Source organism: Heterodontus francisci, chromosome 42 (assembly GCF_036365525.1).
Source record: "Heterodontus francisci isolate sHetFra1 chromosome 42, sHetFra1.hap1, whole genome shotgun sequence".
Lineage (NCBI taxonomy): Eukaryota > Metazoa > Chordata > Chondrichthyes > Heterodontiformes > Heterodontidae > Heterodontus > Heterodontus francisci.
The window spans coordinates 21,317,859-21,345,159 of NC_090412.1; the positions used below are offsets into that span (position 1 = coordinate 21,317,859).

General features: G+C 47.0%; 1 protein-coding gene across 4 annotated transcripts in view; it reads right to left on the bottom strand.

The window, feature by feature from the left end:
- The window catches only part of zgc:154058 (Transmembrane protein 150A-like), a 109,638-nt gene that overhangs the window by 37,883 nt on the left and 44,454 nt on the right, over positions 1 to 27,301 (bottom strand). For 2 of the 4 annotated variants that reach the window (XM_068020739.1, XM_068020738.1), the window contains 2 exons: positions 15,584 to 15,667; positions 5,795 to 5,862 (listed from right to left, as the gene is read on the bottom strand). In XM_068020739.1, coding sequence (XP_067876840.1) covers positions 5,795 to 5,862; positions 15,584 to 15,667 — 152 coding nt within the window. The remainder of the gene's footprint in view (positions 1 to 5,794; positions 5,863 to 15,583; positions 15,668 to 27,301) is intronic. The other 2 variants (XM_068020741.1, XM_068020740.1) reach the window with 1 other exon arrangement.

The following is a 27,301-nucleotide window of genomic DNA, read 5'->3' on the forward strand; positions in this document are numbered from 1 at the left end:
AATTTTTCACTTAATACAGTCTTTTTCCACCAGAAAGAGTGGATACAACAGCGTTTTAACAGTCCCAACCCTTCAGGGTCAGAAGGCATGAAGGTGATAGAAGTTGCAGGATTGGGAAATGCTCTTGAAGGTGTATTGCTGCAGTGCATCTTGTAGAAGGTACACACTGCTGCCGCTGTGCACCAGTGATGGAGGGAGTGAATGATGGGATGCTGTTCAAGCGGGTTGCTTTGTTCTGATGGTGCCGAGCTTTGTGAGTGTTGTTGGAACTGCACCCATCCAGGCAAGTGGAGAGTATTCCATCACACTCCTGACTTGTGCCTTGTAGGTGATCAAAAGGCTTTGGCAAGGCAGGAGGTGAGCAACTCCCTGCAGAATTCCGACCTCTGACCTGCTCCTGTAGCCACAGTATTTATATGACTGGTCCAGTTAAGTTTCTGGTCAATGGTGACCGCAGGATGTTGATGGTGGGGGTTTGATGATGGTAATGCAGTTGAATGTCATGGGGAAGTGGTTACAATATTGTTGAAGTTGGTCAATGCCTGGCACTTGTGGCACAAATGTTACTTTTCATTTATCAGCTCAAGCCTAACTATTGTCCAGATCTTACTGCATGTGGGCATGGACTGCTTCAGGATCTGAGGAGACGCGAATGGTACTGAACACTATGCAATCATCAGGAGACTTTCCCACATCTGATCTTATGCTGGAGGGAAGGTCATTGATGAAGCAGCTGAAAATGGTTGGGTCTGGAACACTACCCTGACGAACTTCTGCAGCGATGTCCTTGGGCTAAGATGATTGACCTCCAACAACTATATTCCTTTGTGCTAAGCATGGCTCCAGCTAGTGAGTAGTTTTGCCCCCGATTCCCATTGACTTCAAATTTGGTAGGACTCCTTAATGCCATACTCAGTCAGATGCTGCCATGATTGTGCTGCATGATCTGCTCCAGTCAGAAGGGGAGCTGCAACTCTCTTTAATAGCTCCAGTTCCCCTTGTTTGCAGCCTCACTGACATCTAAGCTGCATTCCAGCCTTTAGCATCAAAGACCATGGAAATTACTCGAAAAGATGTACAAGTTTCCACAGGCACAGAATCCTGGGCTGACTGCTCATGTACAACAATTTACCTCACCTGATTATTTTTTTTTAACTATTCCTTCCTTATATGGATGTTGCTAAATAAGCTGGCATTTATTGCCCATCCCAAACAGATTCAAAACCCCTCCCCTTGCTCCTGCATATTTAACACTTTACTGAGTGCAGAAACATTTACCAACAACAACTTGCATTTATTTAACGTAGTAAAACCTCCCAAGACAATTGACAGGATTGTAGTCAGGCAAAAATTAACACGGAGCCACATATCACGGCAGGTAATCTATAGCTTGTGCAAAGAGGTCGGTTTGAAGCAGGGTCATAAAGCTGGAGGGAGGGGTGGACGACAAAGGTTAGGGGAGTGAACCCTGGAGCTGACAGCCTTGATGGCTGAAGGTACGGCCACCAGGGGTGGGGCAAAGGAAGTGGGGGCTGCACAAGAGGACAGAGTTGGTGGAAGGCAGAGTTCTCAGACAGTCGAAGGAGGCTGTAGAGTTTGGGAAGGGCGAGGCCATGGTGGGATTTGAACACATGGGGATTTAATGTGGGTGATGGGGGGTCTCGGCCACCAGCTGAAGGACTGCGAGAGTCCTGCATCGCCTTCTCTGGGGAAGGTCGCTGAGTTATGTGCCAATTAAGCACTTAAGTGGACAGCAGTGGGCCTTCCCCGGGATTAAGGGCCCCAGTGACACAAGTCCCGCCTGATGAGAGTAGCCGGCCAATTAGAGGCTGGCAGCTCTACCGTGGAGGGAGTGGCTGCTGCTGGTAACGGACCCAGGCCACAGGTGAGTCAGGGCGGGAGGGGTTTCGCAGAGTGGGGTCACGGGGGAGAGGGTTGTGTGGGGGGGGGGGGGGGGTTAGCATCAAGGGCAGGGTTTGGCTCTCAACGGGCCCCTCCTTCCCGTGGCTGGGCCCCTCAATCAGGCTTTAATGAGGGACACCACCCTCCCCCCCACTCCCCGGAGCCAGCAAGCAACCCACACCGATTTGCTTGGCGTGCTCCCCACATGGTGACAGGCCATCCGCCGCTGGGCTAATACTGGCGGAGGCAGGACGAGGCCCTTAATTGGGCATTGATTGCCCACTTAAGGGCCTCAATTGGTGGTGGGGCAGGAAGGCCTTCCCGCCATGGATCTAATTGGGGTGGCGGCAGGAAGGTGGCAGGTCCCCTTTGCCCAAATAAGTCGCTGTGGGGGCAGGTGGGAGCATAAAACTAACCCCCACCACCCCCCACCCCAAGGTGCCTGATTTTGAGACACTGCCAGGTTCAGGAATGGGCAGGTGCCACAAGGCCAATTGAAGGAGGCTGACTCGGAGATTCCAGTCAGCCTCCAGGTTGCAGAGGTGGCGGGCATCAGTTTAGCTTCCCGGAGGTGGCCTCCCGGGGAGGGGATGACGGTGCACCAGCCAGGCTTAGAGGCCCTCCCTGTGGCCTGTGCACTGCAGCAGCCACAGGCTGCCCTGTAGATGAACTCCCCTCGGCCCCCCCTGCTACTGTGTGGCCCAGCTGCAAAGACCATTTTTCCTTTCAGATTTTAAAAAGTCGCCTCCATTTTAAAGCACCCTCTCCCTCACTTACCTGCCGTGGCATCCGGAAGCTGCCTTCAAGCTGGAAGGCCTCCGGTTGGCCCTCCAGCTTCGAAGGCCCACCCGTCATCCTTAATTGGACAGAGAGCCCACCCTCTGGTCACGCATTGGCCGCTCAGGGGAAAATTACTTTGAATGACTGCTTCCCACACAGTGTGGGCTTCCGACCCCTATTTGAGCCTGACGACGGAGTCCTGAAACCCGCAGGGAAAATCCAGCCCAAGGATAAAAGTTTTAAAATCAAGGCTTTGATGGACCAGGAGCCAATGTAGGTGAGGAAGCCCAGGGGTGAGCTGAGAGAGCAACATTCTCTCTAACTTTTTTTTTTGGAGCAAGTGATTTAGTGGGAGGCCCCTTTAAATTTTTTTTGCTTGCCCGCGCGCCTGCAGTAATTTATTGGGACCGACTTGCGTGGAGACTCTCGGGTTGCCACGCAGCTCAGAGGAAACATTGTGCATGAGAGGGAATTGGTGCGAGTTAGGGTATGGGCAGCAGAGTTTCGGATGAGCTCAAGTTTATGGAAAGCAGGAGGACAGGTCACCGGAGCAGACCAGACCGGAGGGAACAAAAGCATGAGTGAGGGTCTCAGCCGCAGACGGGCAGAGGTGGAGGCAGAGACAGGTGATATTGGAAAGGTGGAAGTAGGTGGTCTTAGTGATGGAAAGGATATGCGATCGGAAGCTCAGCCCTGGGGCAAATAAGGACACTGAGGTAGCGAACAGTCTGGTTCAGCCTGACTCAGCGTCCAGATAAGGGGATGGAATCAGTGGCTAGGGAACGGAGTTTGCGGCAGGGGCCGAACACAATGTTTTTTGGCCTTCCCAATAAATAATCTGTTATTGCCTACAGTGGGAAGCTCTTTTGGGCAGATTGAACTCCTGTTCCAAGAACCATGGCGGCACATCCGCCAATGGGTAAGGTAGCATAGTGGTTATGTTACTCGACTAACAATGCAGAGAGGTGGGTCGCAATTTTAGGCGGGGGTGGAGGCCCAGCCCACCGGCTTAAAAGTCGGGGGGGGGAGCCCGCCTCTGCCAGGCCTGGAAGCCACGCAGTGATTTCGTGCGGCCTAGGCCCCGAATTGGCCTCGGGCGGGACTTCCGCCCCTCTGAGGCAGGAAGTCCCACCTCCAAGAGCTGTCGGCCAATCAGCGGGCTGGCAGCTTTTCAGTCCCAGCAGCACCACTGGGAGCGGTGGCCACTGCCGGGACTGCACCCAGCGTGAGGAGCAGCATGGATGCCGGCCCCGAAAAAGGTAAGTGGGGTTTCAGGCCTTGCCGGGGACTATCGGGTCACCCCGGCAAGGGGGTGGGGGGGGTCAATCAGGAGGGCGGGGAGAGGTGCTCTAGCGGGGGCGGCTTGTGCTGCTGGGGGGAGAGACCGGGTTCCCGATCAGGAGGGTCCCCCCTACCCGGGCCTGCAAGGACACCACCTAGCATTACTGGGCGGCCTTCTCCACTGTCGAAGTGCCCAGCTGCTGCTGGTAAAATATCAGCGGCAGCGGGAGGAGGCCTTTAAGTGGCAATTAATTGGCCACTTAAGGGCCTCAATATTCCTGGAGTGGACGGGCTGTTTGCCACCTCCCCGGCTGCTGGTAAAATGGCAGCAAGTTGGGAGGTGACAAGAATGGCACTCCCTGCCACCCACACAATATTTTGATTTTGCTTGGACTTTTATTGAAGCTAAAAAAGTTCTTCCACAGCAAACGTGATTTCGTGTGGAGATGAGGGTCAGCATTCGAGCTTGCTTGAAGCATTTTCATTCTCCCGATTACTGCATTTATTTAGAGTCGCACGTTGCTTTAATAGTAGAGTGCATTTAGTTCGCTCAAACTACATGCAAAGTCAAACTGAGGAACAAATGCTGTTGGTGTTTTGCTACTGTGCCGTGACCTCAACTTCACAGTGCAACGCACAAGTAGTTCTCCCACTGCAATGTGATGAATGTAATTGACATAGCACAGCCCAGTTAGGACGAGATGGTCTCCTGTAGAGGGTAGAATGCTGGGCTAGTGTGTAGCAGGGTAAGAAATTTGTGCCTGTGATTGCCACCTGGATGGACCGACCATTTAATAAACTGCACACCCTTGTGAATTTCCTACTTGCATATCTGATTCGATGCCCACTCTCCCAGTTAAAATAGCTTGTTCACTTCCATCTCCCCTCCTCTCAGGAAGGCGCTGATCCCTTGCATTCTTTGGTACCCCATCCAGACGGCCATTATTCAGGGGCGAGCTGGTAAACAGAATGTTCAGTGAGCCAGTAGATTTATTTGTCATGACCTGGAAGGTTTTACAATCACCTTCTGGTGCTAGCTCATAATTTATTCAATTCAACCCGCCATGATGGGATTTGAAGATGCAAGTTCTGGACTACCAGCTCAGTATCGTACCCACTGAGCTACGGAATGCCAAGCTAGATTCAAACCCAGGTAGCACAGGCAAAAGGAGAATTTACATTGTGGCACTGATTTCTCAACCTGGGTTCTCTGTTAAAGAGGGGACCAGAACTGGCACATTAGAGCCCTGGTACAGTTAAGTCCAGAGAAAAGCATTTCTGCCCTCATCACTTCCATAATATACGGAAGATTTAACTATGAATATCAGATCTGAGTGCTCCATTTCCCCAATCATCCAATAGTTCTGGCTGCACAGACACGATGGGCCAAACAGCCTCCTTCTGTGCCATAAACTTTCTATGATTCTGCTCACTTAAAATAGCCAGTTCACTGCCAACTATTACCCAGGCATAGTTGTGTAGGCGAATGGGTTGTGAGTGAGTTAAAATGTTCCCACTGTTTCTGCTCAGTGTTTATTTTTAGTCAGTCTGAGGCACTGGGACTTGGCTGGGCTGTGGGGAAAAGATTTGGAAAAAAGGTCATCTTATCATCTTCCTGAAAATCTTGATCCACACGATCGACAGCATGGCGATGCACTGATAAACATTTCTACTTAAACAACCAGAGTAATCAAGCTCCCACCAACACAGTTTAAAGCTCACAGAACTTTTCATCCATCAAAACGGAAACATAAAATCACATTGTTATCAGACAATGAATGCGTTGTGCGGGTGATAACCTGCTCCTGTTGTGTTGTGGTACAGGACTTACCCATGAAGGAACCCACGCTACAGATCAGGCTGAAGAGACAACTCTCGGGAGGGAGGGTGCCGCACTTACTGTAGGGGCAAAGAGAGAGAAAAGGTACTGAGCATCACAGGAGTTCTTGTGCAAACGGAATCAGCAGCTACATGAACTTTCACCTAATTCTAATTCTGCTCGGGTTCCTGGAAAGGAAGTTTCGGAATTTCAGTCCCTAGCTGAGCCCAAACATGCAGGCCAATAAATTTCCAGTCTGAGATGGTGAGATACAGCACAGGAAAGAAAAAGAACGAGAGGGAGCAAGAGAGAGAGGATGACAGTGAAAGACAGATACAGAGAGATAAAGAGAGAGAGAATGCTACCATTTCCTCAGCATCAAAAGGCATCGTCTTCCTAAACTTTCTCAAAGAATATCAGAAAGCAACCAGAAAAATCAGTTAATGGTGGAACAGAGGCATTCATCACCAACTGATTGCCCTCAATCTTTTCTCATCTCGATTATTCGTGTGTATAACCCAGATAGCCAAAGATCTCCACTCCCTTAAATTGCAAACTCGAACATTTATGGTAGCCATTCATGGTCAGGTCCGGCTGGACCACATAAAGCACTATCGGGTCCTGCTCTCCTCTGCCGAAACCATTCACAATTCCAGGAGCATCCTGGACTGCAAAGATAACCTCCAGCTTCTCTTCTCCACTGCAACCCATCTTCTCAAACCCATCTCCCTTCCCTCCTCAACCCTCATCTCCAACAAGCAAGCACTCATGGGCTTCTTTGCCACTAGCTTTGAGACCATCCGTTCAGCTGCCTCTCTCTCTTCCCCGGCCAACCAAGAAAAACTTCCCCGAAGGTTCCCCTGACCTCGCATCTTTCTCCCCTATCTCACATCATGCTCTCTCCAAGCTCCACAAGACCCACCTCTGCTCCTTCAAATGGCACGTTGGCCTTCATCACAAGGGGCTTTGAGTACAGGAGTAAAGAAGTCTTGCTGCAATTGTATAGAGCCTTGGTGAGACTGCACCTGGTGTATTGTGTATGGTTTTGGTCTCATCTAAGAAAGGATATACTTGCCATAGAGGGAGTGCAAAGGAGGTTCACCAGGCTAATCCCTGGGTTGGCGGGATTGCCTTATGAGGAGAGATTGAGGAAACCAGGTCTGTATCTATTTAGAGATACAGCACTGAAACAGGCCCTTCGGCCCACCGAGTCTGTGCCGACCAACAACCACCCATTTATACTAACCCTACAGTAATCCCATATTCCCTATCGCCTACCTACACTAGGGGCAATTTATAACAGCCAATTTACCTATCACCTGCAAGGCTTTGGATGTGGGAGGAAACCGGAGCACCCAGAGAAAACCCACGCAGACACAGGGAGAACTTGCAAACTCCGCACAGGCAGTACCCAGAATCGAACCCGGGTCCCTGGAGCTGTGAGGCTGTGGTGCTAACCACTGCGCCACCCAGTATTCTCTAGAGTTTTGAAGAATGAGAGATGATCTTATTGAAACTTACAGAATTCTTACAGGGGGTGACAGGTGGATGTTGATAGGATGTTCCCCCTGGCTGGTGAGAATAGAACAAGGGGACATAGTCTCAGAATAAAGGTAGCCATTTAAGGCTGAGATGAGGAGCAAGTTATTCACTCAGAGGGTGGTGAATCTTTGGAATTCTCTACCCCAGAGGGCTGTTGAAACTCAATCATTGAGCATGTTCAAGACAGAAATCAATAGCTATCTGGATACTGATGGCATCAAGGAATACGGGGATAGTGTGGGAAAGTGGCGTTGAGATAGATGATCAGTCATGATCTAATTGAATGGCGGAGAAGGATCGATGGGCTGAATGGCCTACTCTTGCTTCCATATGCCTATATTCCTATGACCCTATTCCGACCAAACTGTTGACCACCGAACTTCCCTTCCTGGTCCCCATGTTAGCTGACATTATTAACAGTTCTCTCGCTTCAGGTGCTGTCCCTCTCTCCGTTTAAATCTGCATCATCACCCCATCCTCAAAAAGAACACCCATGATCCTTGCAAGTAACCACCCCATCTGCAACCTCCCTTTCCTCTGCAAAGTCCTTGAAAATGCAGTTGCTTCCCAAGTCGATGCCCATCTTTCCCGCAACTCCATGTTTGCAGCCCTCCAATCATATTTCTGTACAGCCACAGTACTGACATAGCCCTCATCAAATTCAGAATTCACATCCTAGGTGACTGACTGTGGTAAACTATCCCTCCTTGTCCTTCTCGACCCTCCCTATCTCTGCAATCTCATCCAGCCCTGCAATCCTCTGAGATCTGTGTGCGCCTCCAATCTGGTCTTCATCACTCCACCATTGGCGGCCGTGTCTTCGGCTGCCAAGGCCCTAAGCTCTGGAATTCCCTCCCTAAACCTCTCCCTCCTCCTTACAACCTAGCTCATTGACCAAGCTTACTAATGTGGGTCAGTGTCAAAATGTGTCGTATAACGCTCCTGTCACATGCCTTGGATCATTTTACTATGTTAAAGGTGCTATTAAAATGCAAGTTGTTCTTGTAGTTGTTGGAGAATGAATGTTTTGGTGCTTCCTGGGCGTGAGGATTGTTTTGAATAGCAAGAGGATTCGAGTACAGGGGCAGGGATGTCTTGCTGCAAATATACAGGGCCTTGTTGAGGCTACACCTGGAATATTGTGTGCAGTTTTGGTCTCCTTATCTGAGGAAGGATGTTCTTACTATAGAGGGAGTGCAGCGAAGGTTTACCAGACTGATTCAAGGGATGGCGGGACTGACGTACGAGGAGAGATTGAGTCAGTTAGAATTATATTCGCTGGAGTTCGGAAGAGTGAGGGGGGATCTCATAGAAACCTATAAAATTCTAACAGGACTTGACAGGGTAGATGCAGGAAGGATGTTCCCAATGGTGGGGGAGTCCAGAACCAGGGGTCATAGTCTAAGGATACGGGTTAAACCATTCAGGACTGAGATGAGGAGAAATTTCTTCACCCAGAGAGTGGTGAACCTGTGGAATTTGCTACCACAGAAAGCAGTTGAGGCCAAAATATTGTATGTTTTCAAGAAGGTGTTAGATATAGCTCTTGGGGCAAAAGGGATCAAAGGATATGGGGGGAAAGTGAGAACAGGTTACTGAGTTGGATGATCAGCCATGAGCATAATGAATGGCAGAGCAGGTTCGAATGGCCGAATGGCCTACTCCTGCTCCTATTTTCTATGTTTCTATGAATGATTACACAGCACAACTGGCCCAATGAGAGGTAGGGGCTCTAGGTACAATTAAACAATAGGGATCTTCACGCACAAGGGAGGCTCGTCAACAAGCACAAGCGGGCCTCAGAGCACCGATTTGGTAGCCAATCTTATTTTGAGAAGTGAATGGGGAAAAAATAACAAAGATTACAATTTTTATAGTCTAATGGTGCTGGTTAAAAATCAGTCCTTGGTAGTATTGACGTAAAGAAACAGACTTATCAGAACAGAACTGGGAACTGTAAGTTTTCACTGGGGAAGATTTCGATAAACAGCCAGAACAGTTATCAATGAGCAAGAACTCACAATGTCTTACAGTAGTTTTAGATTCTGTTTATGTATGAGGTCCCCACGTGAGACACAAGGAGAATAATCGAAGTCTCAGACAACATTAAAACTTCACCAATCGAAAATCTGAAGTGTCTCCATGGAGAAAACAAAACAGTTATCAGATGAATAACAGAGGGTGAAGGACACTAAAGCTCTCAATGCCACTGAACTGGAAGCTTGAACTGAAATTTGAGCCTCCATGGAGATAGAAAAGAATGTAAGACATGTAAATTATTGGAAATTCACATCACTGGAAACTCAACAGGGGTGGCTCCCAAATCGAGGCTGAGATTGTGTGCACAGGGTCTCCACCCAAAGCCCACTGCCTGACAACCTGCAGTCAGATCGGACTTGGGGGCAGAGGGGGCAGTGAGTCTCACTGAAAACAGAGAGCTTCATTTAAATATTATAATGAAATGTAAATGAATGGCAATGGATGCATGTGCAATTTCTCACGATTCATAAAGGATGGAGCTTGCGTTCACCAGACTAATCCCTGGGATGGCAGGATTGTCTGATGAAGAGAGATTGAGGAAACTGGGCCTGTATTCTCTAGAGTTTCGAAGACTGAGAGGTTATCCTATTGAAACTTAGAAAGTTCTTACAGGGGGTGACAAGTGGATGTGGATAGGATGTTTCCCTTGGCTGGTGAGGGGACAGAGAACAAGGGGACAGAGTCTCAGAATAAAGGGTAGGCCATTTAAGACTGAGATGAGGAGGGATTTCTTCACTCAGAGGATTGTGAATCTTTGGAATTCTCTAACCCAGAGGGCTGTGGAAGCTCAATCATTGAGCATGCTCGGGACAGAAATCGATAGATATCTGGATACTAATGACATCACGGGATATGGGGATAGAGTGGGAAAGTGGCGTTGAGGTGGATGATCAGTCATGATCCAACTGAATGGCAGAGAAGGCTCGATGGGCTGAATGGCCTACTCCTGTTGCCATGTGCCTATGTTCCGATGACAATAGGCATCAGGTGTTGAGGGTTGAGTATGGAGAGGAAGTCAGCAAAGCGCATCCAGGCACTAGACAGATGGCGGAGGGCGTAGGATGGAGTGAGCAACGATTGGTGCTCAGGCACTGAGCACTGTCATGATAAGCTTTCCTACCCATATTACCCCCTCATTTTCCTGCCTTTCACTTGATGGCCACCATTTTGCACCTGGATTCTTGTTCCCACTGGTTGCATCTTAAAACATTCTTCTCCCACTTGCTCTCCAAGTAATGGGGAGTCAGAATTAAATCATTCCGCACATGCTGGTCCTTAGTTTCGGTGAAATCATTCTATTCATACTCTCAAATATAAGCAAAATACTGCAGATACTGTAAATCTGAAATAAAAACAAAGTGCTGGAAATACTCAGCAGGTCTGGCAGCATCTGTGGAGAGAGAAGCAGAGTTAACGTTTCAGGTCTGTGACCCTTCATCAGAACTGGCAAAGGGTAGAAATGCAATAGGTTTTAAGCAAGTGAAGTAGCGGGGGGGTGGGGGGAAAGAGAACAAAAGGGAAGCTGTGTGATAGGACAGAGGGCTGGAGAAGTCAACTGACCAGGAGGTCATGGGGCAAAGGCAAAGAGAGTGTGCTAATGGTGTAAAAGACAAAGCATTAGTGCAGAGGGAGTGTTAATGACAGAATGAGTAGCCCTAGCCAAAAGCACAAACATGAAAAACCCAGTTTAAGGCAGGCACAGAGTTAAGAAATGATAAAATAAAAAAGAAATTATTGAACTCAATGTTCAGTCCGGCAGACCGTAGTGTGCCTAATCGGAAAATGAGGTGCTGCTCCTCAAGCTTGCGTTGATGTTCACTGGAACACTGCAGCAGGCCCCGGACAGAACTGTGGGCATGAGAGTAGGGGGGGGTGCTGAAATGGCAAGCAACCAGAAGCTCGAGGCCATGCTTTCAGACTGAATGGAGGTGTTCTGCAAAGCAGTCACCTTATCTGCATTTGGTCTCCCCCATTGTAGAGCAGACTGCAATATGAGCAACAAATACAGTATACTAAATTGAGAGAAGTACAAGTAAATCACTGCTTCACCTGAAAGGAGTGTTTGGGGCCTTGGATAGTGAGGAGAGAGGAGAAAGGGCAGGTATTACACCTCCTGCAATTGCACGGGAAGGTGCCTTGGGAAGGGGGAGAGGTGTCGGGGTAATGGAGGAGTAGACCAGGGTGTAGTGGAGGGAACGATCCCTTCGGAATACTGACAGCGGAGGGGAGGAGAAAATGGCATCATGCTGGAAATGGCGGAGGATGATCCTTTGGATGTGGAGGCTGGTGGGGTGGAAAGTGAGGACAAGGGTAACCCTGTCGTGGTTCGGGGAGGGAGGGGAAGGAGTGAGGGTAGAGGTACGGGCAATGGGCCGGACACGGTTGAGGGCCCTGTCAACCACAGTGGGGGGGGGAATCTTCAGTTGAGGAAAAAGGCAGACATATCAGAAGCGCTGTCGTGAAAGGTTGCATCATCACAGCAGATGCATCGGAGACGGAGAAACTGGAAGAAAGGAATGGAGTCCTTACGGGAAGCAGTGTGTGAGGAAGTGTATTCAAGGTAGTTGTAGGAGTCGGTGGGATTATAATGAATATTATTGGGCAGTCTATCCCCAGAGATGGAGACAGAGAAGTCGAGGAAGGGAGGGGAAGTGTCAGAGATGGACCATATAAAAGGTGAAAGAAGGATGGAAATTGGAAGCAAAGTTGATAAAAGTTTTCCAGTTCAGGGCGAGAGCAGGAAACAGCACCGATACAGTCATCAATGTACTGGAAAAAGAGTTGGGGGAGGGTGCCTGAGTAGGACTAGAACAAGGAATGTTCGACATATCCCACAAAAAGACAGGCATAACTAGGAACCATGCGAGTACCCGTAGCAACACCTTTCATTTGAAGGAAGTGAGTGGATTTGCAGGAGAAGTTGTTCAACGTGAGAACAAGTTTAGCTAGGTGAAGGAGGGTGGTGGTGGATGGGGACTGGTTGGTCCTCTGTTCAAGGAAGAAGCGGAGAGCCCTCAAACCATCCTCCATTTTTTAACCATGTGTCTGCCTTAAATTGGATTTTCATGTTTGTCCTTTTAGCTAGGGCTGTTCAATATTTTGTCAATAACACTCTCTCTGCACTAATGCTTTGTCTTTCACCACACCATTAGCACACTCCCTTTGCCTTTACCCCATGACTTCCTCGTCAATTAATCTCTCCAGCCCTCTGGCTTATCACACAGCTTCCCTTTTGTTCTCTTTCCCCCACTTTATTTGCTTAAAACTGATCATATTTCTAACCTTTGCCAGTTCTGATGAAAGGTCACAGACCGGAAACGTTAACTCTGCGTCTCTCTCTACAGATACTGCCACACCTTGTGAGTATTTCCAGCACTTTCTGTTTTTATTACTATGCATCGTCTCATTCTGTTGCACACAATATTGGGCATGTTGGCAGCGATTCCTCCATCCTTTCCTCTGGCAAACTTCCAGTCCCAGGCCCAACAGGGCCGAGGTCTAGCGCATAAATTCCTGGTAACTGAAATCCAATGGAGTTGGTGTGTGGGGATAAAGTGACAAGCCCTCCACACTCTGGTCACACCACACAGCAGGACGAGGAAACCTACGCCATCGTGGCCATGTTTTATTTTTGCACTGGTCACTGAAGAGAAAACAACACTTGGGGAAATGTTTTGATTCCCACCAGGCGTCTGTCAGAAATGGGCAAGATGGTCCATATTCTGAATATTATCCAGACTTGTACCAAACGTAGCACCTGCAAGCTGTTGACAAGACACGAGCTAGACTTTGTGAAGACACAGACCAGATGGGACACGTGACTGCGTCAGTCAACATATACCAGAAAGCATCAACACACATATCTGAGACTTACAGTGGACAGCACCCAGCTCCTCGACTGATCTAAGTATCTGGGTGCCAACTATTAACTAGGCATATACAATTATGAGTTGGACATGTGCATATTTCAGCAGGATGTATACGAAAGTGTCCACACATATACACAGTATAGTCCAGATGTCACATACGCAGAAAACATGCATCAGAAACTGCCCAGATATACACCAATGACCGGAAATATTCCAGACAACAACAGCCACGTATTAGCTAAACAACTATCATGCGTCAGCCAGCTAGACTAACCATCAACCAGGTATCAACTAAATGTGTGCTAAACACTGATCAACCATACCAGACATCAGGCAAACACACAAAAGCAAAAGACTGCAGATGCTGGAAATCTGAAATAAAAGCAGAAAATGCTGGAAATAATCAGCAGGTCCGGCAGGGCCTGTGGGGAGAGAAACAGAGTTAACGCTTCGGTTTTGTGACCTTTCATCAGGTCACAGAACTGAAACGTTAACTCTGTTCTCTCCTTGTCTCTCCACAGACACTGCCAGACCTGCTGAGTATCTCCAGCATTTTCTACTTTTATTTCAGCCAAACACAACCATGACATTAACCAGACCTACCCAAAAAGCTGGCCAACCAATAATAGGTATCAACCAGACATTCAAAAAATGTGTTCAGACACTGAGTAGATATATAACCACAGACCTAACAGCTACAAAATGTAACTTGACAGCACTGACACATAAATCAGATATCGAGATATGTGTTAGTAATTTTTGATTTATATCACACATATATCAGCAATGTCATCCACAAGCAACAAATACTAAGTAGACATTAACCCATAGCTTTCAACCTCAGTGTGTTGAACAGATGGAATTCAGATCAATACCAGAATGAGGTTTTTTTTTGTAAAGCAATTTTGCCAGTTTGGGAGTTGAGTACACTGGTACTGCTTTTCAGCGATGGTGTTTAATATCGGGAACTTACAACTAAAACAGAGTAATTGAGTGTGTGGTGGTCAACAACGGGCCAGATATGGAACAGGCACATCTGACTAAATACCAACTAGGTATCTACCAGACATTAACCAAAGAGAATTCCATCTGATTTCAGCAAGGCATCGGGAACATTGATTAAACATTGATTAGACTTGACCAGGGACCTACTGGACAAGTACTGGTCATTAACCAAACAATTACCAGGGAATAACTAGTCATAGAGTTCTACAGCACAGAAACAGGCCCTTCGGCCCATTGTGTCCATGCCGGCCATCAGCACCTATCTATTCTAATCCAATTTCCTAGCACTTGGCCCATAGCCTTGTATGCTATGGCATTTCAACTGCTCATCTAAATACTTCTTAAATGTTGTGTGGGTTCCTGCCTCTACCATCCCTTCAGGCAGTGTGTTCCAGATTCCAACCACCCTCTGGGTGAAAATTGTTTCCTCAAATCCCCTCTAAATCTCCTGCCCCTTACCTTAAATCTATGCCCCTTGGTTTTTGACCCCTCCGTTAAGGGAAAAAGTTTCTTCCTATCAATGCCTCTCATAATTTTGTATACCTCAATCAGGTGCCCCCTCAGCCTTCTCTGCTGTAAGGAAAACAACCCTAGCCTATCCAGTCTCTCTTCATAGCTGAAATTCTCCAGCCCAGATAACATCCTGGTGAATCTCCTCTGCACCCTCTCCAGTGCAATCACATCCTTCCTATAGTGTGGCGACCAGAACTGTACACAGTACTCCAGCTGTGGCCTAACTAACATTTTATACAGCTCCATCATAACCTCCCTGCTCTTATATTCTATGCCATGGCTAATAAAGGCAAGTATCCCTTATGCTTTCCTAACCACCTTATCTACCTGTGCTGCTGCCTTCAGCGATCTATGGACAAGTACACCAAGGTCCCTCTGACTAGTCACATACCAAACCACAAGTAGAATAAAATGACTGAGAATCATTATTGTCTGATCACACAGGCAGACAGAAATTAGACAAATGCCAGAGCTTCAAGGATCGATTAAGCTCCTGCAAGTTATTGACCAGGTTAGCCAGAAAACACAGTAACCTTAAAAAGATCAAGGTAGGATCATTGGCAGTTGCCATCTAGACAGCATGTGAAGGTATCGAGCTGGACATTACAATGTTAAAACAGGTCAATGGAATGTGTCAAAGCACCGTGCTGACCCGAGAGAACATGCGAACAGGAGGAACTTGCCAGGCTATGGGGAACGAGCAAGGGAGTGGAACTAATTAGATAGCTCTTTCAAAGAGTTGGTACACACACAATGGGCCAAATGGTCTCCACCAGTGCTGTATGATTTTATGAACACTAGCTACGGTGAGTAGGAAAGGACGCTCCCTTACCTGACCAATGGGATGTCATTTAAGGTGCAACATCCTTTGGGTTCATCCTGTACCGAGACCCCACCACATGACTCATTGTAGATCCTACAGAGACAACAGAAGGATGTTTGTCAGCCACTAAGCTTCCAAGTCACCACTCACACTGACACTGAATTCAGAAAGGAAATTCACTTGCCCTTCCTGAGCAATCTCTCCTCTCCTCTCACGAGCGCAGAATGTAACATTATAATGCAAGTTCTACTTTCCCTGGTCCTACTAAGATTCCAGGTTAAATATTAACAGAAAAGTTACAAATGCCAGGGAACTTATATTATGTAAGATATGTATATAAAACCTTCACTCCAGATGTTATATTTTGAATAAAATACTGGCAAATTACTGTCTTAAATATATATGTAAACACACACACAAAATGACGAATAAACCTCTTTTTTTCTGATTTTGAGTTAACAGGAGGAGAAGCAAAGCTGTTATAATGTAGACAAGTTTCAACTTGAATTCCTAATTAACCCCAATGTCCAACTTGGACCACTTTGCCAGCGAATCAAGGCTTTAAAGGGGCAGGCCAAACATAGCAGCTTAACATGACAACCAAGATCCAAAACCCAGATGACCTGTCAGACATAGTGGGCTCTTCTCCTGTGACTGGGGAAAGGGGAGATACACTTCCCACCCTTCCCCCTTAGGTCCCGGCAGCAGTTTGCAGGAATTCTGGGCTACCTTGGAAATTCCACTCGGCTTGTTCTGTTCGACCAAGATGGTTGTGAAGATCCTGAAGGACCAAAGATCATTGATCCCAAAGGGATCATTTCCCTTCAGACTGCCACCCTTTACTCCCCAGAGAGAAAATGAGATTCTGACATTTGCAAGAGTTACCGGATAAATTTGACACTGAGCCACATAAAGAGATAGCAGGACAGGCAGCGTGAAACTCATCAAAGAGGTAAATTTTAAGCAATGGCTGAAAGTAGGGAGAGCTCAGGCAAGGGTGGAGATGGGTGATGTTATTAAGGTAGAAGTAGGTGGTCTTGGCGATGATAAAATCTTACAGCATAGAAGGAAGCCCATTCTGTCTGAGAGAGCTATCTAACTAGTTTCGCTCCCCTGCTAAAGGATCAGAGAAAAGTTTTGGAAAACCTTTTTACAGTGCTTTAACCATCTACCTAGCATATCTTATCACGCATTGCTCAAGGTGAAAGAGTCTGCTTTTATAATGATAACACAATTATTTATTACATAAAATATATGCAGCAGCACATATATCTGTTAAGTGATGGAGAGAATAGATGCGCAAATGGGGTTTCTGACAATTTTCCACCAATGTTATGACCACCAATCAGAACAATCCCCAAGGAAACTGGTCATTGACCCTGTTTCTCTCTCTCTCCAGTACGTTCAACATTTTTCTGTTTTTATACCAGATTTCTAGCAGCCGCTGTATTTTGCTTTAGTATTCCAGTTTGTACATGTTTGGAAATGATTGAATGGAAGTGGGACAATAAAATTGAGCGGCTTTTCAACAAAACTTTTAAATCAAAGCTTTTGTTCTGTAACAAACAGAAATGAGCAGACTTTACCTTTCACTGTGCATGAGAGGTAGGCATTCCTGGGACTTGATGATGATGATAACATGGGTGGAGACCCATTGGGCTGGATGTCCATCTCCTGGGCATCAGAATTTCCTTTTACACTGGGTTACTCCTTTTCCCTCAGTCAGTTTTTCAGTCACTGTACCCCTGCCCTCTGAGACCATTTTCCCTTGCAAAATTCCTTCATGCTTTCAAATATCTTCAACGCTTCCCACCCGGCTACAAAATTTCCATATTCCTTCCTTTCATTTCTGCTCACTGTGAATACAGGAGAAGGAGACCATTCCACAATTTAATTAGATAAAGGCGGATCCCTACCTCAATTCTATTTACTTCCATTCGATCATTTAATACACTTATCTGATATAAGACTATCAATCTCACTGCTTCCCCTCTGCCCTGTTTGGCGGTTTGATACATCTCTCTGTACAGGAGGTAGAATTGTCTGTTGCTGTTGTTGTAATGGGTGATACTACCACCTTACAGTGACTGAAAGGCTTCACTGTGACATGGGCATGGGAGTGGGCTGCCAACTCTGGCTGGATGTATTCCTGGAGGTTTCATCACATGACCTCTTTTACAAGAGTAAAACACTTCTGCTTAACAAAGTTAAGAATATTTGTATTTATATTGATGGTTTATAAGGCCTGTGTTCTCAGCACCTTGCTGTATGGCTGTGAAACATGGGCGACTCACAGTTACCAGGAAAAGAAGCTCAGTAATTTTCATCTTCGCTGTCTGTGGTGCATTATGGGTATATCCTGGCAGGACAAAATCACAAATGCAGCAGTCCTCTCAAAGGCACAGCTCCCCAAGTGTGTTGGCACTAATCAAACAGAGGCGGCTTCGGTAGATCGGACATGTCCGCAGGATGGAAGACGGTCGCACACCCAAGGACCTTCTGTATGGTGAGGTAGCCAGGGCCAGATGACCAGTGGGCACCCAAAGTGCCACTTCAAGGATGCTTGCAAGTGTGACAAGAAGGCCCTAAATGTCAACTATCGCACGTGGGAATCACTAGCTGGCACAAGAGGGAAATGGCGACACATCCTGTGGACTGGTGTGCACTACCACGATGACCAATGGCTACAGCAGCTTGGCAACAGGCGCCAATGTCAAAAACAACTCACAGCGTCACTTGGCAGCTTCATGTGCGGCACTTGTGGCAGAACCTGCCTCTCAAGGATTGGCCTTTACAGCCATCAGCAAAGCTGCACCAAGAGAAGACACCCCATCTAAATGGATTGTTTGCTGAGTGTCCATCATCTTTCATAGATGGAAGGATGCCAACCAACTAAATCTAAGAGGAGATGGGGGTGAACTCTTTCCATTTAAAGGGTTGTTATGTAGTAACAGTATTCCTTTTAGAGTCACTAAAATGAAATGCAATGGTGCATCCGGTCCTGGGGAATACTTCAGTCAGTCCTGGTCGAGGGCACATCATTTGATTCCACATTCTAAGGCCGTACTTTTAACAGGTCTGTGGAAACAATGAGGGAATTTTAACGTAGGTAAGTGCATGGGTCAGGGGTGAAATGCAGGAAAAATGTGAGCGTGTTGGGAAGCCGTTTCCAATCTACTGACTTCTGCATTTCACTGCAGCCCGTTAGGCTGTGTGTGTTTGCAATCCACTTAGCAGTGGCCTGCTGCCAATTTCAATATATTCATTACTCTATTAGAGCAATACTAACATGTGTTTTACAGGTTCGCTTTGGGTCCATGGGTTTCCCAGGCATCCTGGAACTCTCCAGCGAAAGCAAGGCAAGAACACAGCGGCAATTGAGGGGGTTGAGGATAGGGCAAAACATGACAATAGTACTGAAACAACCAGCTGCTTTCCTACCTTCATGCGTGAAAGGGTTTGTTCACAGTACTTGTGCTGAAAGAGGTGACTTTACACACTCTGAAAGTGTCATCTACACTTTGGAGGTTCAGATGTCTGGAGCAGCAACAGCAACAGCTGTCCTCAGAGCTGCAGCTGCACTGGAGAGGAGAGGAGAGGAGTGGGGTGGGGGGGGGGGGGGGGGTGGTGGGGGGCGGTGGTGTCAGCAGAGAGGTGCAGCTCGCAGGAGGCCATACCTGGCACACGGGGTCCACAACTAGAGGAGAAGCTTCCTCGACATGTCGGAACACCAGTGTCTCAGGTGGCTCAGGGTGTTGTGCCAGGCGGTGCCCGACATTTGTATCCTGTTGGAACAGGACCTGCTGCCAGCTGGACCTGGCGACCATGCTTTACCAGTGGCTGTCAAAGTCACCATCACCCTCAACGTTTTTGCCTCTGGTTTCTTCCCACTCTCTGCTGGAGACATTTGCAGGATCTCACAGCCGGCAGACTACAAATACATAAGACAGGCGACTGATCGTTTGTTTGCCAGGGCCGGCAATTATGTAAACATTTCCTGCGATGATGCCAGTCAGAATGAGCGGGTGCTCGTGCCTGCGGCTCTGATTGGCTTTCCACAGGTGCAGGGCGTCTTCGACTGCGCACACACGGCAATTAAGGCACCCAAAGATCAGCCAGGAGTGCCTGTCCACCACAAGGGCTTCCACTCCATCAATGTGCAGCTGGTGTGCAACCACAAGAAGATTTTTCTGTGGGTGTGCGCCAGAATCCCGGCCAGCTGCCGTGATGCTTTCATCCTGCGGCAGTCTAACCTCCCCGATCTCTTCACACCTCAGAGCAGAGTTAGTGGTGAGCTCATCGGAGACTAGGGACATCCACTGAAAATGTGGCTGATGACACTTCTCAGAAATCCAAGGAATGAGACCCAGGAGTGATGCAATGAATACATGACCAGCAGATGTGTGATCAAACAAACCAGGACTGACCTGGAGGCATCTTTCAGTACACACCAGCCAGGGTCTCCATATGGTAGTGCTGTGCTGTGCACAACACTGCAGAGGAGAGAGGTTTGGACGAACGTACATTTTTTTTGTAGTGCTCGACCGATTCATTTAAGTGCACCATACCTGTAAATGTTTTTTTGTGCGGCCACACACATGGCAACTTAAGGGAGCCGATTTGACGGCAGTAACTTTCAGGTTGCTGTGCAGCGTAGAGGGAATATTGATTCGGACCTGCAGAAGGAACAAGGTGCAATGCAGATGGCCTTTTCAGACTGTCAAGTTGCTCTTGGCCAGCATCCTTTGGACTCTGGAGCCCATGACAGTCTTGCCAAAGACTGCTCCAGCTGTACCTGTGCAGGGGCAGACTCAGCTATCAGATGAGGCAGCAGCTTGGATTATATTATCCCTGTGCAAAAGGGCGGTGGTCCCGCCAGTGAGGTCAGCCGGCAACCATTTAGCATAAGGACAGCGGCCGTCCCCCCCCAATCATGAGGCCGGGACGGCATTGGCAACGCCATTAACGCCACCTTCTGATGTCGGATTGCTGAGTTCCACTCACCCCACCCTCCGCCACAGCTTCCACTTGCAGAGTTCCCTCCTTCCCTCATATCTGCAGATTGAGCTCAGCGACAATGCTCGATGTGAAAAAAAATTGCACAAGATAACAGATAACGTACCTGACCTTTGCAGGCACCGAGGACGCTCACCTTGGTGGTGCCAACTTTGCAAAGACGGGCAAGTGAAGGAACGGGAGTGCCGCACGTCACGCAGCAGATTGCAAATGCCTGGTAGGATTGCGGCAAATTAGATATAAATTCGTACAAAACAGCATGTGACAGACTGAAATTGCAATCCTCTCGCGTCGTGGCGGAGGTGCCGCCACAGAACTTCACTGCCTCCAAGAAAGTTGGAAACCGACAATATGGCATCGGGTTCCACGGCAGACGACTCTGTGCTGATTCTCTGGCCACCCGGCCAAAAAACCCACTTTCTAATGGAGCATAAAATCCTGCCCAGCATGTGGGATACTGACTAAGGATGGGCGGCAATGGGTGAGAAGTGGAAGCGTTTTGAGCTGAGCCCAACACTTCCAGGTCTCCTTTCACTATTAGCACTCTCATGGCCCAAGCTAATGTAGCTGGAGAACACTTCGCTGCAGATCAGTGGCGTGATGACAAGCCAAAACAAGGGTATTATTCAACCTATTTAAGGTGGCATTCCGAGCATGCAGGCCTTCACCAATGGCCTGCATACACTCGTGTGATTGCCATGTTTGACGCTCCATGCAGGGGCCACTCTTTCCGTGGACGCCGACACCGTCGCAAAGACCCGAGACATCATGCCACTCACGTCAGCAGCAAGACTGAGATGTCACGCACCTGGATTCAATGAAAAAAACAGTTTGATCGCCTAAATAGGGCAAGAAAGGTGAGGGCAATGGTACATTCACTTACATCCTGAGGTATGTATCACCGCCCCTCCCCCCAACCCCCTCACTCTGCCTTCTCAAGTCCAGCACATCACTCCTCATACCAACTTAACTTGCAGGTGAGCACATCCCTCCCTGTCTACGAACTTCCTCAAACATTCCATCTGTCAATCCACCACCGACATACACCCTCATCCTTATGCAATGTCACCCGCAACAAACGCACTCCAGCCATCGGGTGAACATATGTCATTACTCTCTCCTTTCCCCCTCCACGTGCTCCAACTCGCGTGTTTAGAGTGTCCCTTTAAATGCTGGTGCTAATCGAATTGGAAACCTGTGAATCAAATGTACAGTGACTGTGTTCAAAAGCCGTGTTTCACATACTTCTAGCTTTCCCATGCATTTTTGAGCCTCCCCACTACTGCTGCCACCACATCTGTATATTAAAATCCAGCCCAATGACACAAGAGCAAAGCAATTGCAAAGCTTTAACTACAATAGAAACCATCACTTTCCCCGCCCCCTTCCAGGACTGTCCTGGAGTCTCCAGGAATTAAAGAATAGTCTCCAGGGCATTGCTGCGCAACAACCCGGGAGAAAAATCACAGGGGCAGTAAAATAAAATGCCGAGATGTTATTTTTCTTTTAACACTTTTGTTTGATGGGGCAAAGGCCATTTGACTGACAGTCAAGAATCATCCAATTGGACAATGAAAAATCTGCTCACTTTCCAATTGGCTGGAGAAAGCGGTGCGGTGCGAGGATGGTCCAATAACGAGAGTGCCGGATGGTTGCAGAAGGGAAGGCAGTGATGAAAGCCCCAGGAATCCGCCCAGAGTTGGCAACCTAAATGCCTTCAGACCCAGATAGGTGATGTGTTGAGTCCTCGAGCCCGAAGGCACTGCCAACCCAACACAGCTCACAAAGAGAAATCACAGACCAGTTAAAACTTCAGTTCTTCACCACAAACTTCTGTACATTACCATGTTGATCTTCCCTGATACTCTTAAATTGTTAACTATTGGCCTTGATTTTAAACTTAGGGGTTGGTTGAAATGGATTGGGAGGGGAGGAAGGTTTAAAAAATTCCACTCCCACCCCAATCTGACCGACTGCTGCCGGGGTCCTCTTTAAATATGCAAATCGTACTCCGATCACATCATCGGCACCCAAGCTGCAATTTTAACCTGATAAGCAGGCAGAGCATTCCACCGGGTCAAACCAAACAAGGAGCTAGATAAAAATGACAGACAAGCTACGTTGCCTTGTGCGACAGGAGAAACAGGCGTGCTCCTACAGACTCCATATAGAAATCTTGGGCCTCCATTCCCCCAATCGGAGAAACCACTGGTGCCCACCCCTCCCCCACCATCACCACATAACAAACTGCCGAGGACCAGAGCAAGGTGCCTTCCTATTGCCTGAATTTCCACTCCCACCCACCCAGTTGGGCTGTGTCTTCTACCGGATTCAGGCAGGTGGGAGCCTGAATATGGAAACAAGGGCATAAGAGTTAAAATCTCACCAGTCTCCAGCATGGGAGTATCTTGTCTGCCCCAGGACCCCCACCAGCACCGATCCAACCCTGTTAAAACTGGGGTCAATGATCTAGTGGAAATATATGGTCGGGTTGATCATGATCTGGAGGGTTAGGAAACCAAGTTGGCTAAAGATGTTTTGCTGTGGTTGGGCTTTCCAGTAAACTAAATGATGATGACAGGTTGCATTCCATTGAGTTTAGAAGACAGAATGGTCATCTGATCCAGGTGTTCAAAATGTTCAAAGGATTTCGATAGAGTAGATACAAAGAAACTATTTCCTCTGGTGAAGGAATCAAGACACATAGACATCAAGACATATAATTAGAAGGAGGCCATTTGGGAGGAATATCAAGAAACATTTTTCACACAAAGTGTGGTGGAGATTTGGAATTCTCTTGCCGCAAAAGGATGTTGGGGGTCAGTTGAAGCTTTCCAGACTGAGATCGATAGAGTTTTGTTGGTAAGGGCATCACAGGTGGGGAAGTGGATTTGAAGTACAGATTAGCCACAATCTAATATGAACATACGAATTAGGAGCAGAAGTAGGCCATTCGGCCCCTCGAGCCTGCTCCGCCATTCAGTAAGATCATGACTGATCTGTTTGTGTTTCGAATTCCACACTCCCATCTACCCCCAATAACCCTCAATTCCCTTGCCTAACAAGAATCTATCTACCTTCGCCTTAAAAATATTCAATGACCCTGCCTCCACCACCTTCTGAAGTAGAGAATTCCAAAGTCACACAACCCTCAGACACAAAATTTCTCCTCATCTCTGTCCTAAAAGGGCGACCCCTAGTTCTAGACTCCCCCACAAGAGGAAACATCCTCTCCACATCCACCTTGTCTAGACCATTCAGGATCTTATATACTTCAATCAAGTATCCCCTCACTCTTCTAAACTCCAGTGAAAAACAAGCCCAGTCTGTCCAACCTTTCCTAATAAGACAACCCACTCATTCCAGGTATCAATCTAGTAAACCTCCTCTGAACCGCCTCCAAAGCATTTACATCCTTCCTTCAATAAGGAGACCAAAACTGCACACAGTATTCGAGAGTTCTGATGAAGGGTCACTGACCTGAAACGTTAACACTGCTTCTCTCTCCACAGATGCTGCCAGACCTGCTGAGTATTTCCAGCATTTCTTGTTTTTATTACAGTATTTGAGATGTGGTCTCACCAATGTATAACTGAAGCATAACATCCTTACTTTTATTTTCAATTCCTCTCGTAATAAAGGATAGAATTCCATTAGCCTTCTTTATTACTTGCTGTACCTTCATACTAGCTTTTTGTGATTCCTGCACTAGAACACCACTCAGCACCTCGGAATTCTGCAGTCATTCTCCATTTAAGTAATACTCTGCTTTTTTTATTCTTCCTGCCAAAGTGAACAACTTCACATTATACTCCATCTGCCAGATTTTTGCCCACTCACTCAACCTATCTATATCAGTCTGCAACCTCTTTAGGTCCTCTTCATAACATACTTTCCTACCTATCTTTGTGTCATCTGCAAATTTAGCTATCATGCCATCGCTCCCCTCATCTAAGTCATTGATATAAATTGTAAAAAGTTGAGGCCCCAGCACAGACCCCTGCGGGATTCCGCTCGTCACATCCTGTCAATCAGAAAAGGACTCATTTATGCATACTCTCTGTTTTCTGCCAGCCAGCCAATCTTCTATCCATGCTAATATGTTACCCCTTACACCATGAGCTCCTACTTTCCGCAATAACCTTTTATGTGGCACCTTGTCAAATGTCTTCTGGGAATTCAAGTACAGTACTTCAACGGGCTCCCCTTTATCCACAGCACGTCATTCCTTCAAAGAACTCCAACAAATTGATTAAACATGATTTCCCTTTCACAAAACCATGCTGACTATTCCCGATTACCTTGAGTTTTTCTAAGTGCCCAGCTACACCCTCCTTAATGATCGATTCAAACACCTTCCCCACGACAGATGTCAAGCTAACTGGCCTATAGTTACCTGCTTTCTGCCTCCCCCACCCTGCCCCCCACTTCTTGAATAGAGGGGTTATATTTGCTACTTTCCAGTCAGATGGAACCTTTCCAGAATCTAGAGAATTTTGAAAAATTCTTTGGCCTCCTTGTCTCGAGAGACAATGGGTAATAACACCCACGATTCTACTACCTCATTAGCCACCTCTTTTAAGACCGTAGGATGAAGTCCATCAGGACCCGGGGACTTGTCAGCCCGTAGCTCCATCAGTTTGGTCAGTACCACTTCCCTGGTGATTGTAATTTCACCAAGTTCCTCTTCTCTTCCTTCCACCTCCTGATTTACAGCTATTGCAGGAATGTTTTTTGTATCCTCTATAGTGAAGACAGAAGCAAAATATTTGTTCATTCCATCCGCCATTTCCTTATTATCTACTATCAACTCCCCATTCTCACTCTCTAGAGGTCCAACACTCACTTTACTTACTCTTTTCCTTTTAAATACCCGTAGAAACTCTTGCTATCCATTTTTACATTTCTAGCCAGTTTCCTCTTATACTCTAATTTCTTTCTCCTGATTAACCTTTTAGTCATTCTCTGCCGTTCTTTATATTCTGACCAATCATCTGAACTGCCACTCATCTTTGCACAATTATATGCCTTTTCCTTAAGTTTGGTACTTTCCTTAACTTCTTTAGTTAACCACAGATGGTGGGTCCTACCCTTAGAATTTTTCTCTATAGTAGGAATATACTTATTGAGTATTCTGAAATATCCCCTTAAATATCTGCCACTGCTTCTCTATTGATCTATCTCCAAGCCTAGTAACCCAGTTCACTTCAGCTTTCATGCCCACATTTTTGCCCTTATTCAAGTTTAAAGTACTAATCTTACTGGTCTTCTCTCTTTCAAACTGGATGTAAAGTTCAATCATACTGCAGTCACAGCTACCTAGAGGTGCCTTTACTCTGACGTCATTAATTAATCTTGTCACATTACACAATATCAAGTCTAATATAACCTGCTCTCTGGTTGGTTCCAGAACATGCGGCACAGTGGCGCAGTGGTTAGCACCGCAGCCTCACAGCTCCAGCGACCCGGGTTCAATTCTGGGTACTGCCTGTGTGGAGTTTGCAAGTTCTCCCTGTGTCTGTGTGGGTTTCCTCTGGGTGCTCCGGGTTCCTCCCACATGCCAAAGACTTGCAGGTTGATAGGTTAATTGGCCATTATAAATTGCCCCTAGTATAGGTAGGTGGTAGGGAAATATAGGGACAGGTGGGGATGTGGTAGGAATATGGAATTAGTGTAGGGTTAGTATAAATGGGTGGTTGATGGTCGGCACAGACTCGGTAGGCCGAAGGGCCTGTTTCAGTGCTGTATCTCTAAACTAAACTAAATGTGCTGCTCTAAGAAACTAGCTCAAAAGCATTCTATGAACTCCTCACCCAAACTACTATTGCCAATCAGATTTTTCCAGTTTATATGTAGATTAAAATCACCCATGATTACTGCCGTCCCTGTATCACAAGCTCCCAATATTTCTTCTAGGATACTACGTCCTACATTGTGGTTACTGTTAGGGGGCCTGTAGACCACTCCCACTAGTGACTTTTACCCCTACTATTCCTCATCTCCACCCAAACCAATTCTATATCCTGATCTCCTGAACCAAGGTCATCTCCAACTGTTGCACCAATGCCATCCTTGATTAACAGTGCTACCCCTCCACCTTTACCTAGCTTCCTATTCTTCTTGAATGTCATATACGCCTCAATATTCAGGACTCAATCCTGGTCATCCTGCAGCCAAATCACCGTAATGGCTATCAGATCATATTTATTTCCTTCAATGTGCGTCATCAGTTTGTCTACTTTGTTGTGAATGCTACATGCATTCAGATACAGAGCCTTTAGTTTTGTCTTTTTGTTATCTTTGTAACCTCTAGTATGACTGCTGGTGTGGTCTTAGGTTTTTTCTCTCTGTCCCTTCCTGCCATTCTCCGACATTCATTTCCTGTATTACTGTTCTGCTCTCCTGCCTTGACTCTACCTCTTGATTTGCTACATCTACCCGGGCTTGATCACTCTCCCCGTTAGTTTAAAGCCCTCTCTACTTTCCTAGTTATACGGTTTGCTAGAACACTGGTCCCAGCACAGTTCAGGTGCAGACCGTCCGAACGGTACAGCCCCCACTTTCGCCAGTACTGGTGCCAGTGCGCAATGAACCAAAACCCACTTCTCCCACACCAGTCTTTGAGCCACATATTCATTTCACTAATCTTATGTGCCCTCTACCAATTGGCACATGGCTCAGGTAATAATCCAGAGGTTATTCCCCCTGAGG